The sequence below is a fragment of the Triticum aestivum genome, chromosome 5B (genome assembly GCF_018294505.1).
Source record: "Triticum aestivum cultivar Chinese Spring chromosome 5B, IWGSC CS RefSeq v2.1, whole genome shotgun sequence".
NCBI lineage: Eukaryota > Viridiplantae > Streptophyta > Magnoliopsida > Poales > Poaceae > Triticum > Triticum aestivum.
In genome coordinates, this window is record NC_057807.1 from 312,707,400 (window position 1) to 312,723,743 (window position 16,344).

The following is a 16,344-nucleotide window of genomic DNA, read 5'->3' on the forward strand; positions in this document are numbered from 1 at the left end:
TTGGTCTCATTGTCCGACTGTGGACACTCAGAGATGTAGTGACCAGGTTTCTTTCACTTGTGGCATGTTCTCTTCTTGTGATCACGAGAGGAAGCTTCATCATTTCTAGAGCTGGATCTTGAAGAATTTCTGAAGTCTTTCTTCTTAGTGAACTTCTGGAACTTCTTCACAAGCATAGAAAGCTCCTTTCCAATGTCTTCAGGATCCCCAGAACTGCAGTCAGATTCTTCTTCAGATGAGGAAATAGCCTTTGCCTTCAAAGCGCGAGTTTGGCCATAGTTGGGACCATAGATATCTCTTTTCTCAGATAGCTGGAACTCATGTGTGTTGAGCCTCTCAAGTATGTCAGACGGATTGAGAGTCTTGAAGTCAGGGCGCTCTTAAATAATCAGGGCCAGGGTGTCAAATGAGCTATCAAGTGATCTCAGAAGTGTCTTGACGATTTCGTGCTTGGTGATCTCACTGGCGCCGAGTGCATGAAGCTCATTTGTGATATCAGTGAGGTGATCAAATGTGAGCTGGACATTCTCATTGTCATTTCTCTTGAAGCAGTTGAAGAGATTGCGAAGAACACTGATCCTTGAATCTCTCTGGGTCGAGACACCTTCATTGACCTTCGAAAGCCAGTCCTAGACTAGCTTCGCAGTTTCCAGAGCACTCACACGACCATACTGTCCTTTGGTCAGATGACCACAAATGATGCTCTTGACAGTCAAGTCTAGTTGAATGGACCTCTTGACATTAGCGGCAACAACACCTTCACCGACCTTGGGAACGTCGTTCTTGACAACATACCAGAGGTCGACGTTAATGACTTCAAGATGCATACACATCTTATTCTTCCAGTAGGGGTATCAGTGCCATCAAAGACAAGGCACGCAGCGGAGACCTTGATTATCCCTGCAGTCGACATAGCTAAACTCCAGGTGGTTAAACCAAATCACACAGAACAAGGGAGCACCTTACTCTGATACCAATTGAAAGTGCTAGTATTCGACTAGAGGGGGGTGAATAGGCAATTTTTATGAAAGTCTTCAAAACATGGGTGCTTTGAAGACAAACAATAGAAATTAACCTATTGATATGCAGCGGAGGTAGACTACACTAGACCAGCCATAGTCAAGTAAGCAATACAGGGAAAGCACGAAGACTATCAGCAGCTAGGTGATATGTCTCCAATGTATCCATAATTTTTGATTGTTCCATGCTATTATATTACCCATTTTGGATGTTTATGGGCTTTACTTTACACTTTTATATCATTTTTGTGACTAACCTACTAACCAAAGACCCAGCCCGAATTGCTGTTTTTTGCCTATTTCAGTGTTTCGAAGAAAAGGAATATCAAAAGGAGTCCAAACGGAATGAAACCTTCGGGAGCGATCTTTTTGGAACAAACATGATCCAGAGGACTTGGAGTGGAAGTCAAGAAACAAGCGAGGCGGCCACGAGGGTGCCCGGCGCGCGCCCTATAGGTGGGCACACCCCCCACCCTTGTGGGCCCCTCAAGCGTCCACCGACCTACTTCTTCCTCCTACATATACCCATGTACCCCGAAAATATCAAAAGCGACCATGAAAACCTATTTCCACCGCCGTAACCTTCTGTATCCGCGAGATCCCATTTTGGAGCCTTCGCCGGTGCTCCGCCGGAGGGGGAATCGACCATGGAGGGCCTCTACATCATCTCCAAGGCCTCTCTGATGAGTTGTGAGTAGTTTACCACAGACCTTCAGGTCCATAGTTATTAGCTAGATGGCTTCTTCTCTCTCTTTGAATCTCAATAGAAAGTTCTCCTTGATCTTCTTGGAGATCTATTCGATGTAACTCTTTTTGCGGTGTGTTTGTCGAGATCCGATGAATTGTGGGTTTATGACCAAGTTTATCTATGAGAAATATTTGAATCTCCTCTGAATTCTTTTATGTGTGATTGAGTTATCTTTGCAAGTCTCTTCGAATTATCGGTTTGGTTTGGCCTACTAGATTGATGTTTCTTGCAATGGGAGAAGTGCTTAGCTTTGGGTTCAATCTTGCGGTGTCCTTTCCCAGTGACAGCAAGGGCAGCAAGGCACGTATTGTTGCCATCGAGGATAAAAATATGGGGGTTATATCAAATTGCATGAGTTTATCCCTCTACATCATGTCATCTTTCTTAATGCGTTACTCTGTTCTTTATGAACTTAATACTCTAGATGCATGCTGGATAGCAGTCGATGTGTGGAGTAATAGTACTAGATGCAGGCAGGAGTCAGTCTACTTGTCACGGACGTGATGCCTATATACATGATCATGCCTAGATAATCTCATAATTATTCGCTTTTCTATCAATTGCTCGACAGTAATTTGTTCACCCACCGTAATACTTATGCTATCTTGAGAGAAGCCACTAGTGAAACCTATGGCCCCGGGTTTATGTTTTATCATATAAGCTTTCACTCTACTTTTATTTGCATCTTTACTTTTCCAATCTATATTATAAAATACCAAAAATATATTTATCTTATCATATTATCTCTATCAGATCTCACTTTCGCAAGTGGTCGTGAAGGGATTGACAACCCCTTTATTGTGTTTGTTGCGAGTTCTTGTTTGTTTGTGTAGGTGCGTGGGACTTTTGAGGAGCCTCCTACTGGATTGATACCTTGGTTCTCAAAAACTGAGGGAAATACTTACGCTACTATTGCTGCATCACCCTTTCCTCTTCAAGGAAAACCAACGCAAGCTCAAGACGCGGCAAGAAGGATTTCTGGCGCCGTTGCCGGGGAGGTCTTCGCTCAAGTCAAGACATACCAAGTACCCATCACAAACTCATCTCCCTCGCACTTATATTATTTGCCATTTGCCTCTCGTTTTCCTCTCCCCCACTTCACCTTTGCCATTTTATTCGCCCTCTCTTTCCCAATCTCCTCTCTCTTTTGCTTGTCTTCTTGTGTGCATGTTTGCCCTTATGGCTTTGCCTAAGAACACCAACCTTCAACTTAAAAGGTTGGAAGAGATTGAATCAAACATTAGAAGTTTTATGACTTTACAATTTGAGCATAATAATTTCTTCAGAAAGGAGGTTAAAGAACAAAAAAGTTTTATGGGGTTTATGAACAAAGAGCTTGATGATATGTCTAAAGAATTTTATGGTTTGAACTCTCAAATTACTCGGCTTGAAAAATATACAGCCCAAATTTCTGATAAGCAAGCTACCTTAGTCAATAAGATGGCTGCCAAACCAGAAAAGTTAGATGAAAATAATGATGAAGATCTAAAAGTTATTGATGTGTCCCCTATTAAATCTTTGTTTTGCAATATGAATCTTAATAATGATGGGACTGGAGATGAATCAACTTTAGTTAAAAGGCGTCCCAATGATTCGGAGTTCTTAGATCTTGATGCTAAATTTGGTAAAAGTGGGATTGAAGAGGTCAAGACTTTAAAAAGCATTGAACCCACTATCTTGGATTTCAAGGAATTTAATTATGATAATTGTTCTTTAGAAGATTGTATTTCCTTGTTGCAATCCGTTTTGAATTCTCCTCATGCTTATAGTCAAAATAAAGCCTTTATCAAACATATTGTTGATGCCTTGATGCAATCTAATGATGAAAAACTTAATATGGAAGTTTCTATACCTAGAAAACTTTATGATGAGTGGGAACCTACTATAAAGATTAAAATTAAAGATCATGGGTGTTATGCTTTATGTGATTTGGGTGCTAGTGTTTCCACGATTCTGAAAACTTTATGTGATATTCTAGGTTTCCATGATCTTGATGATTGCTCTTTAAAATTGCACCTTGCGGATTCTACCATTAAGAAACCTTTGGGAGGGATCAATGATGTTCTTATTGTTGCAAATAGGAATTATGTGCCCATAGATTTTATCGTTCCTGACATAGATTGCAATCTTTCTTGTCCTATTATTCTTGGTAGACCTTTCCTTAGAACGATTGGTGCGATTATTGATATGAAGGAAGGGAATATTAGATTCCAATTTCCATTAAGGAAAGGCATGGAGCACTTTCCAAGAAAAAATGTTAAACTGCCTTATGAATCTATCATGCGAGCTAATTATGAATTGAGTGCCAAAGATGGCACTACTTAGATCTATCCTCGCTTTTATGCCTAGCTAGGGGCGTTAAACGATAGCGCTAGTTGGGAGGCAACCCAATTTTTTTTGTTTTTTTTGTTTTTGCTTATGTTTAGTAATAAATTTTGCATCTACCTTCTGTTTAGATGTGTTTTCATGTTTTAATTAGTGTTTGTGCCAAGTAGAACCTATAGGATAACCTATGGTGATAGTTAATTTGATTCTGCTGAAAAACAGAAACTTTGCACGCACAAAAATAATTTTAGTAATTCACAGAAACGTGCTTTTGTGTTCACTCTTTTTGATGTAGATCAATAGACAAATTGCCCAGGGCTTCCTGTTTTGGTAGGATTTTTAGAGTTCCAGAAGTATTCGAGAGTCACAGATTTCTACAGACTGTTCTGTTTTTGACAGATTCTATTTTTCGTGTGTAGTTTGCTTATTTTGATGAATCTATGGCTAGTATTAAGTGGTATGAACCATAGAGAAGTTGGAATACAGTAGGTTTAACACCAATATAAATAAAGAATGAGTTCATTACAGTACCTTATGTGGTGGTTTTTCTTTCTTGCACTAACGGAGCTTATGAGATTTCCTGTTAAATTTTGTGTTGTGAAGTTTTCAAGTTTTGGGTAAAGATTTGATGGACTATGGAATAAGGAGTGGCAAGAGCCTAAGCTTGTGGATTCCCGTGTCACCCCAAGATATTAAAGGATAACCAAAAGCCTAAGCTTGGGGATGCCCCGGAAGGCATCCCCTCTTTCGTCTTTGTCTAACGGTAACTTTACTTGGGGCTATATTTTTATTCGCCACATGATATGTGTTTTGCTTGGAGCGTCTTGTATGATATTAGTCTTTGCTTTTTAGTTTACCACAATCATCCTTGATGTATACACCTTTTGGGAGAAACCCACTTGATTGGAATTTATTAGAATACTTTATGTGTTTCACTTATATCTTTTGAGCTAGATAGTTTTTGCTCTAGTGCTTCACTTATATCTTTTAGAGCACGGCGGTGGCTTAATTTTGTAGAAATTGTTAATATCTCATGCTTCACTTATATTATTTTGAGAGTCTCTTAGAACAGCATGGTATTTTCTACGGTTATAAAATTGGTCCTAGAATGATGGGCATCCAAGTTGGGTATAATAAAAACTATCATAGGAAGTGAATTGGATGCTATGATCAATTTGATACTTGATAATTGTTTTGAGATATGGAGGTAGTGATATTAGAGTCATGCTGGTTGGGTGATTATGAATTTAAAGAATGCTTGTGTTGAAGTTGGCAAGTCCCGTAGCATGCACGTATGGTAAAAGTTGTGTAACAAATTTGAAACATGAGGTGTTCTTAGATTGTCATCCTTATGAGTGGCGGTCGGGGACGAGCGATTGTCTTTTCCTACCAATCTATCCCCCTAGGAGCATGCACGTAGTGCTTGGTTTTTGATGACTTGTATATTTTTGCAATAAGTATATGAGTTCTTTTTGACTAATGTTGAGTCCATGGATTATACGCACTCTCACCCTTCCATCATTGTTAGCCTCTTCGGTACCGTGCATTGCCCTTTCTCACCTTGAGAGTTTGTGCAAACTTCGCCGGTGCATCCAAACCCCGTGATACGATATGCTCTATCACACATAAACCTCCTTATATCTTCCTCAAAACAGCCACCATACCTACCTATTATGGCATTTCCATAGCCATTCCGAGATATATTGCCATGCAACTTCCCACCGTTCCGTTCATCATCATGACACGCATCATTATTGTCATATTGCCTTGCATGATCATGTAGTTGATATCGTATTTGTGGCAAAGCCACCATGCATAATTTTTCATACATGTCACTCTTGATTCATTGCCCATCCCGGTACACCGTCGGAGGCATTCATATAGAGTCATATCTTGTTCTAGTATTGAGTTGTAAATAAATAGAAGTGTGATGATCATCATTATTAGAGCATTGTCCCCAAATAAAAGAAAGAAAGAAAGAAAGGCCAAATAAAAAAAGGAAGGCCCAAAAAAACATATAAAAAAAGGAGGGCAATGTTACTATCTTTTTCCACACTTGTGCTTCAAAGTAGCACCATGTTCTTCATATAGAGAGTCTCATATGTTGTCACTTTCATATACTAGTGGGAATTTTTCATTATAGAACTTGGCTTGTATATTCCTACGATGGGCTTCCTCAAAATGCCCTAGGTATTCGTGAGCAAGCAAGTTGGATGCACACCCACTCGTTTCTTTTGTTGAGCTTTCATACATTTATAGCTCTAGTGCATCTGTTGCATGGCAATACCTACTCCTCATGTTGACATCAATTGATGGGCATCTCCATAGCCCGTTGATTATCCTCGTCAATGTGAGACTTTCTCCTTTTTTGTCTTCTCGACACAATCTCCATCATCATATTCTATTCCACCCATAGTGCTATATCCATGGCTCATGCTCATGTATTGCGTGAAAGTTGAAAAAGTTTGAGATTATTTAAGTATGAAACAATTGCTTGGCTTCGTGGGTGTGCGAGATGGGAGCATTTTTGTGTGACGAAAATGAAGCATGACCTAACTATATGATTTTGTAGGGATGAACTTTCCTTAGCCATGTTATTTTGAGAAAACATGATTGCTTTGATTAGTATGCTTGAAGTATTACTATTTCTTATGTCAATATGAACTTTTATTTTGAATCATTTGGATCTGAACATTCATGCCACAATAAAGAAAATTACATTGAGAATTATGCTAGGTAGCATTTCACATCAAAAATTCTGTTTTTATCATTTACCTACTCGAGGACGAGCAGGAATTAAGCTTGGGGATGCTTGATACGTCTCCAACGTATCTACAATTTTTTATTATTCCATGCTATTATATTACCCATTTTCGATGTTTATGGGCTTTACTTTACACTTTTATATCATTTTTGGGACTAACCTACTAACCGCAGGCCCAGCCCGAATTGCTGTTTTTTTGCCTATTTCGGTGTTTCGTAGAAAAGGAATATCAAACGGAGTCCAAACGGAATGAAACCTTCGGGAGCGATCTTTTTGGAACAAACGTGATCCAGAGGACTTGGAGTGGAAGTCAAGAAACAACCGAGGCGGCCACGAGGGTGCCCGGTGCGCCCCCTACAAGTGGGCACGCCCCCCACCCTCATGGGCCCCTCGAGCATCCACCGACCTACTTCTTCCTCCTACATATACCCGTGTACCCCGAAAATGTCAGAAGCGACCACAAAAACCTATTTCCATCATCGTAACCTTCTGTATCCGCGAGATCCCATCTTGGAGCCTTCGCCGGCGCTCCGTCGGAGGGGGAATCAACCATGGAGGGCATCTACATCATCTCCAAGGCCTCTTCGATGAGTTGTGAGTAGTTTACCACAGACCTTCGGGTCCATAGTTATTAGCTAGATGGCTTCTTCTCTCTCTTTGAATCTCAATACAAAGTTCTCCTTGATCTTCTTGGAGATCTATTCGATGTAACTCTTTTTGCGGTGTGTTTGTCGAGATTCGATGAATTGTGGGTTTATGATCAAGTTTATCTATGAGAAATATTTGAATCTCCTCTGAATTCTTTTATGTGTGATTAAGTTATCTTTGCAAGTCTCTTCGAATTATCAGTTTGGTTTGGCCTACTAGATTGATCTTTCTTGCAATGGGAGAAGTCCTTAGCTTTGGGTTCAATCTTGCGGTGTCCTTTCCCAGTGACAGCAAGGGCAGCAAGGCACGTATTGTATTGTTGCCATCGAGGATAAAAAGATGGGGTTTATATCATATTGCATGAGTTTATCCCTCTACATCATGTCATCTTTCTTAATGTGTTACTCTGTTCTTTATGAACTTAATACTCTAGATGCATGCTGGATAGCGGTCGATGTGTGGAGTAATAATAGTAGATGCAGGCAGGAGTCGGTCTACTTGTCACGGACGTGATGCCTATATACATGATCATGCCTAGATAATCTCATAATTATTCGCTTTTCTATCAATTGCTCAACAGTAATTTGTTCACCCACCGTAATACTTATGCTATCTTGAGAGAAGCCACTAGTAAAACCTATGGCCCCTGGGTCTATGTTTTATCATATAAGCTTTCAATCTACTTTTATTTGCATCTTTACTTTTCCAATCTATATTATAAAATACCAAAAATATATTTATCTTATCATATTATCTCTATCAGATCTCACTTTCGCAAGTGGCCGTGAAGGGATTGACAACCCCTTTATTGCGTTGGTTGCGAGTTCTTATTTGTTTGTGTAGGTGCGTGGGACTTTTGAGGAGCCTCCTACTGGATTGATACCTTGGTTCTCAAAAACTGAGGGAAATACTTACGCTACTATTGTTGCATCACCCTTTCCTCTTCAAGGAAAACCAACGCAAGCTCAAGACGTAGCACTAGGTAGTAAGGATCAGGATGGAAGATAGTATGAAGCCAAACAGTAAATAGTCTTCACTCAGTGAAGTCAATTAGATCAAACAAATGGGCAATGACTTCACGAAGACAGATTGCAAGTAAAGTGAGGTGAAAGATAGAACCAGTTGCTCGGAGAGGACAAGGATTTGTTGGACCAGTTCTAGTTGCTGTGACAACTGTACGTCTGGTTAGGGAGGCTGGGATTCAACTCAGAAGACCGCGTCTTCACCTTATTCCCCTTGAGCTAAGAACACTTAGTCCTCGCCCAATCACTCTGGTAAGTCTTCAAGGAAGACTTCCAAACCTTCACAGACTTCGTTCATCGGCGATCCATAATGACTCTTGGATGCTCAGAACACGACGCCTAACCGGATGGAGGATTCACAGTCCTCAAGTGTAATAAGTCTTTAGATCATGCGGACAGAAAGACTTCAGTGATGCCTAACATTCTTTGGCTCTGGGTGTCTTGGGCTTTGTCCTTGCAAGGGTTTCTCTCTCAAATGCTTCGGAGGTGGGTTGCTCTCAAACGACAAAAGTCGTGCAGTAACTCTAAGCAGCCACCAATTTATAGTGTAGGGGGTGGGCTATTTATAGCCAGGAGGCAACCCGACCTGATTTGTCCAAAATGACCCTGGGTCACTAAGGAACTGACACGTGTCCAACGGTTAGATTTCAAACACAAGCGGCAGCTTGACTTGGGCTACAAGTAAAGCTGACTCATCCAGCTCTGGATAAGATTTTCTCACATTGTCTTCGCTTGGAGACATTGGATTTGGTTGAGCATCACCTCAGTCACTCTGACTTTGTTTACTTGGACCCCACTTAACAGTACGGTGGTTCCTATGACTCAACAAAGAAGAAAAGGAAACTACGAAACAACTATGTCTTCGCACTCCATAGTCCTCATGCGATGTCTTCTCATGTTATAGTCTTCACACATTTTTAGGGGTCATCTCTGGTAGGTAAACCGAATCAATATGGGACTACTACCTATGTTATCCTACAATTCTCACAAACACATTAGTCCCTCAACCAAGTTTGTCGTCAATACTCCAAAACAAACTAGGGGTGGCACTAGATGCACTTACATTTACCTTTCGCTTCCCTTTCTTCCGCTTTCGCTTTCGCTTCTTCAACTTGCCATTTTCTTTGCCGGCATACCGGCCAAAAAAGCAATATGAGTCAAGCATTATCTGCTCACTGCCGGAGTTGTTGTAGTCATCCTCGGCATCCTCCAAATCCTCCTCTTTGGGAGGAAGGCCGTCGAGCGAACGAACTGCTAGAATTTGCTCGCGTGCGAGTGCACCTGCCATTCTCGTTTGGCGCTTCGTAAAGATGCGCGCGCGTAGGGCATGGACAGTATTATCCTCCGGGACCTTGTCGGCAGCGACAACAAAGATCGCCATGGCACGGTTGTCGTTTGCTGAATGACCAATCTAAGGACCAATTAACTAATACAATTCAAGACTAGATGTGCCATAAAATTGGTCAATAAGCAACCTAGAAAGAGAACAATATGTACAATAGTGTGGATAACCCATGTATGTTATCCAAACAAACAAATGAATCTACTAACTGTGTGTGGGAATAAATCAAATAACACATGACAACATGTTCAAATACAAGCAAATTGCCTTGGCGGATCTACATAATTGAACCAAACTGCAATTGGAGATATATAAAATCCCAACTATCATGACGGATTTTATTACTACTTGTTTAGGATGCCTTCTGCACATTAAAAAACCCTAATACTAAATTAAGTATTTAAGGATCCGGACATTTTGAACCAACGCATCAATCTAGACTGTCCCACAAACCTAGGATTCAATCAGTAATGCTACATGCATAAATCAAAAAATTTAACCACCCACAAAGGATAGATCCTACAGATTTGAAATCGACCAGCGGTACATATGTTGCCACGAGATTACTTACATGAGACGAAGGATTGGTGGATCCTCCCTCAATGGGTTTGCCACCAACAGGCTGCTTTCCGGCAATCTTTGCACGTACTTGCCGCTCCAGTTCTTCCATGTACTGATCAACCATCGGCTTCTTTGGTTTTGGGGACGGAGTTGACTTATCAGCCATGGAGAACAAATCCTGCACGGCGGAGGCGCGTGCAGGTGGCGGGGCCGACGCCAGCAAAGATGAGGACAATCGACAGCAGGGAAGAGGAGGACAGGCGGCAGGGAAGAGGATGACGAGGGGGCGGTGGGGGAGAAATGGCAGATGGCTTCACCGGGGGTTGGGCGGCTAAATAGGACGCTTCCAATGCCACAGTGGACCCACATAGTCACACATTAATGGAGGGCCGGAGTGTCTGACCTTTAAGCGCCCAGCAAGGTATTTTTAAGTTTCGGCATAAACGCCTAGTTACTAGGCGCCGCCACGTGCACCTATGGCCCACAACGACCCATCCGCGCCAACCTAACATGTCGGATTATCTGCCTTACTTACCGCGCCGAATGGCCGAGCGTGTTAAGGGAGCACATCCGACTATCCGATATGATAGCCGGATGCAGCTACCACACCCACCGGTACTCGGCTATATCAGACAGTCTGACCCAACGATAACACGGTCATGCTCACAAGTCCGACTCATCCAGCGTGGTTGCGCCTTCGGGCTAGGCGCTTTTGACGACTGCCACACTGGCGGCCGATTGTCGTCGTCGGTCAACGGCGCCTTGGCGGGCGGCGCAGCGACGTGCAAGTGTGGCGCCTTACGGTTCAGCACGAATGGGGGTCAGACTCGCTCTGTGCGTTCGGTTTATTCGGTTTATACAGTTTTTCGGTTTGTACAATATTAATACTTCGGTAAATATGATGTGAAATTAAAATACGGTTTGGTTTCGGTATACCGAATTATTTCGGTATGATTTCAGTATATACCATAATAACCAAAGCTGGCGCGAATTTGAAAATAACATAATAACAATTTACAAATTTATAACTCAAAACACATACTATTTTACATAAATACTCCCTTCGTTTTTATTTAGTCCGCATATTAGCTTTGGTCAAAGTCAAGCTTTGTAAACTTTTACAAAGTTTATAAACAAAAATATTAACATATACAATAACAAATCAATAACATTAGATTTATTGTTGAATGTACTTTAACATTACATATATTTGTTATGGTAGATATTTATATTGTTTTCTATAAACTTAGTCAAACGAAGTTTGGCTTCAGTCAACTCTAATATGCAAAGTAAATAAAACGGAGGGAGTAGTATATAACTATATATGCATAAATGGATTCATCTGTTGATGGTTATGAACGCGCTTAGCATTTTTTAAAGAGAAAAATGACTATGTTACGAGAAAAATATACGTGCTTGGTAGTGATTTGACTCGTGTACAAGAAAAATGATAACTTATATTGCTGTTTGCCTCAAGAAATATAAATTTCTTTTTTACTACGGTTTATTCGGTTAACCATTCGGTTTTTGGGTATATATCATATAAACCAAAGTTCAAAACGGTATGAAAGTTCATACCGTACTAACCAGAAACCATAAAAACCGTAAAAATTGGTTCGGTTCGGTATAGCTTTTTGGTTCGGTTTCAAAATGCACAGAATGAGGTCAGACGACGAAATAGCCCGGGGTCATTTAGTAAAAATTATACTCCATATGGCTGCAACGCATAGGCTACCTGCCGTGTCAGTCCTGTCCTGCGTCGAGACAAGGAAGCCTTTGCCTTTTGCCAGGTCTGGCGAGGGGCGACCACAGCTACACTTTGACGGGAAACCGTCCTCCTGGCAACACCAGAAGCACTTGCCACAAAATTTTCTCTCAGTCTATTATCTACTATTAATGTGTCCATGATCCTTTAGTTCTTCGATGGTGTAACCCCCTCGAACACAATTGCACTGTACCACTCCCTCTGTCCCAAAATATAATAATGTTTTTAACACTCACTGTACCACTCCCTCTGTCCCAAAATATAATAATGTTTTTAACACTACGCGTTCTTATATCATGGGACGGAGGGAGTATTTATGAATTAGAGAAATTTACACGCTTTCCCATTCCATTCGAGAAAAATCTGGTTCAGTTGCACTAGCTAGATTCAAGACTGCGAGAGCACTAGCTAGATTCAAGACTGCGAGCGATCTCGCACGGAGCACATACAAATTCACGCCATTGGTTTGACCATCACATGACACAAAAATTAACAAGCATGGGAGAAGAAACGCGGTAGCCAAAAAGCAATAAGTACCACTGGCAACAAGCAAACCCATGAGTGAAAGATCAGCACAAATTGATGCGTCTTCAGAACATCATCTAGTCCAAAAGATGCTCAGATAGCATGGCGGCGACATTGCTTATAACAGTCTCATAGAGAAAATAAGGTAGCCTTCGATTGGTGCTGAATGAAAGGGGAACATCACAGTGGCGCAGTGGTGAGTAGTCACCAGAAATGGAAGCATGTGAGCTGGCTTCGAACAAAATCTCGGAACGTGGTCACCGCCCTGAGTCATAGCAATGATAGAATCATCAGCCCGGGATTCACATTTGTGCAATTTTGAGCAAATGAGCTGAGCTGCTGGTAAAATACTTAACCAAAAGATAAGATTGTACATTCAGACGAACTGAGAAATAGTGGCAACTATGAACTTTATCAGAAAAAAAAGTGACAACTATGAACAGCGAAAATGCGTCAAATGGGCTATTCGGTGAACTTCCAAATCCCCACACAAAATAGGTACATAGCGTGGGAGCTGAAAACATCTACTGACTGCATGCAATGAACTACAAAGTGCTTAACAAGTAGCAGGATGATGAAGAACACACAAATAATCATATGAACACCAATAGTATCCCTTAGAGTTAAGAGGTTTCTTTGGCCTTCTAACGGTCAATTTGAGAAAAATAACTCAAAAGAACAAGCAGTATCCTTGTCAACCATAAAGATCGCCTAATGTAAGGGGGGAAATTGGTTGTGCCACTACAGAACTTAAGAATAAATATGACCCAACCCACCGCCAAAAAAAAGTTAAAGAAAGAGAAGAAAAGAAAATTAAGGTAAGTTTAAAATGAGGCGGTTCATGGGTATTTTCAGCTATTTTAACCTCAAATCCGTTCTGGGTCACATTGCATAACAAATACTAGCAATATTTGTTTCCTTCATTCTATCAGATAAGGACCATGACAAAAAAAAGAGGAATCACCATGAAAATTACGAAAAGATTTGTTTTCTTTAAACAAACTAAGATCCAGTGGATTCCTAGTAATTTTTGTATAAAATCTAACTTCAACTTCAATTCAATTTTGCAATCACCCTTGGAATTCTGAAGGTAAGCTAAAAGTTATCTATGACAACTTAAAACAAGAACAGGTGGAATGTGTGCTGAAACTCAATGCAATCCAAGTAAAAGTTGCGTAGGTAAACAAATGAACATTATGTTGGCATTGGTGCGAACTTTACTTCCCGCGTGCTAAATAATCTGTGCTATGGAAGTCGCTTAAAGGGACCATAATTGAAGGGATATAGTGCCATGATGCCATCAAACTTCATCCGTAAAGTGCTTTCAAGTTAATGTAAAGATGAATTGCTAATTACCGGCAAGCTTTGGGAAGCAATCAGAACAGGATGATCAAAGAATGTTATTAGCTCTTCTACCACCAGAATATATTATCTCTAACCAACAAGAAGACAATGTGGTAAGATATATAAGAACTGCTAAAACAAACTTCCATTTTGGAATAGTGACTTCTCATTCCTTGCCGCGGGGGGAGAAATCCTTAGAGAACATTACAGATCCTATTACTAATGGATACGCTTGTGCTTCCAAAGATATTAGCCTAGTAAAGCTGATGCATTTATACACATGCAACAACCTAGTTAAACCTTAAACGCAAACACATATGAAAATGTATAGGAGCGGGTAGGCATTTTATCAAGCAATATCACTGGGGAAAAAATGACATGAAGAGGGAAGGAAGATCTTACAAATGGCCAAAATTCGTCAAGCCATTACGCTTCAGCCAGGAAGGCAGGCGGCCATGCCAGGGAGTAGGCGAAGATGGGGTCCCCGTACTCCTTGCCATCTTCCATCGTCAGGCGCTCCAGCTTGCAAGTCTTGAGATCGAACGAGTAGCGCCCATAGCCCAGCATCTGGATGAACAGCTTCCCTGTGCGGCCGGCGTCCATGTCGGTGAGCATGATGCTCGCCGACCTGGCCCTCCTGTCCCTGGGCACGCCCGGCAGTGCGTCGTACAACTTGCTAAGGTTCATCTCCCTCTCAAGACGCCACCCATTGTCGCTCCACCTGGTCTCCCCACGCACCCAGAGCTGCATCATCTGGTTCTCCACGGTCGCGATGCAGAGCTGCCCGTCCTCCGGCATCTCCCCGACGCGGTACTTGCTGAAGTGGTCCGACAGTGCAGCCGGCGCCAGCATGTAAGAGAAGTGCAGTGTGGAAGGGTCTAGCACGAGCACGCGACCGGAGTTGCAGATGTGCCAATAGAGCTTCCCGGCGGCGTGCACGCAGCGTCGCTCGAAGCACCAGGGCTCGAATTCGACCTCGACGTCCACGGCCCGCGGGAGCGCGCGCCAGCGGCACTGGCCCTCGTCGACGGACGCGACCCAGGCACGCGGGTGCCCGTCGTCGATGGCGAAGCAGACGACCTCGAAGCAGAGCTTGCTCGGGTGCGCGCGGGAGAGAAGCGCGGAGCCGATGTAGAACCTGGAGGGGCGCCAGAGGCGGTCATCGGGCACCGTGGAGCGCGGCGGCGGCCGGAGGAGCGCGCGGCGGCGGGTGGCCGGGTCGAGGACGAGGAAGCGCGGGAGGATCCCCCCGGGGAGCGCCGCGGTCGGCTCGAGGAGCAGGAGGCCCTGGAGAGAGTCGTAGAGCTTGTAGCGGGAGGCGCCCGGGGCGAAATCGAGGGAGCTGAGCGGGGAGGAGGAGCCGAGGGGGACGAAGACGGCGTCTTGGAGGGGTTGGTGCTTCTGCTTGACGGGCGGCGGGAGGCAGGTTATGACGGGGTGATGGAAGTAGCCGAGGAGGGGAGGGGCGCGGGGGAGGCAGCGGGAGGCGGCGCGGCGCCAGTAGTGGCAGGCGAGGGCGGCGCGGAGGAGGTCGACGAGGGAGAGACGGCGGAGGACGTTGCGGAGCACGTCCCCGGTGAGGACGTCGGCCGCCTTCGTCTCCGTCGGCGGTGGCGGCAGGACCGAGGTCGGCGAGCTAGAGGAAGGTGGGGTTTTGGTTTTGGGCTTGGGCTTGGGCTTGGGCTTGCGTCCGCCCCTCTTCTTCCCAGTCTTCGGCGCCATTGCCGGTGGCGGTGGCGGTGGCGGTGGCGTACTTGTGGTGGAGCGGTCTGGCAGAAGAGGGTTCTGGAGAGGGAGCAGATCGGAGTACCCGAAAGCAGCGGAAAAGGCACGCTCTGCTCCGGTGGAAGGAGGAATGGGGAGATGAAAGGGGTGGACCGATTTCAAATTTTAGAATTTGTTTTCTTTCGAAATGCAATTGTATTTTTGAAGTTTACATACGTAGCTTATTTTACACGCTTATCTTTCTTTTCTTTTCAAACAGAAAGAACGCCTGCGAACCAACCTATGGTTGGATGGTTAGAGGGACTGTGAAATTTCAAGATGATATACCGGCTCAGTCTTCCGGAGGTGCTCATAGGGGTAGGGTGTGCGTGTGTGCGTTCATAGGGATGGGTGTATGCGCGTGTATATGAGCGCTTGCATCTGTACTGTGTTAAAAAAACAGAAAGAACGCCATGCAAAAAAAAACAGCAGTGGCGGTGGTGTACTTGTGGTGGGGCTACGGAGCAATTTACATAGCCTATTTGAATTTTAGAATTTGTTTTTCAAATGCAACTGT

General features: G+C 43.1%; 1 protein-coding gene across 1 annotated transcript; it reads right to left on the bottom strand.

The window, feature by feature from the left end:
• Positions 1-12,659: 12,659 nt before the first annotated feature.
• Positions 12,660-15,896, bottom strand: LOC123111569 (uncharacterized). The gene is made up of 2 exons (XM_044532382.1): positions 14,466-15,896; positions 12,660-12,984 (listed from the first exon to the last, which is right to left on the bottom strand). Exon 1 carries the CDS (start codon positions 15,783-15,785, stop codon positions 14,490-14,492), a length of 1,296 nt encoding a protein of 431 aa, XP_044388317.1. The 5' UTR covers positions 15,786-15,896; the 3' UTR covers positions 12,660-12,984; positions 14,466-14,489.
• Between the last annotated feature and the right edge of the window lie 448 nt (positions 15,897-16,344).

What these genes read in the sequence shown, in the direction of transcription:
- LOC123111569 (XM_044532382.1), bottom strand. Translation starts at nt 15,785, where the DNA reads ATGGCGCCGAAGACTGGGAAGAAGAGGGGCGGACGCAAGCCCAAGCCC.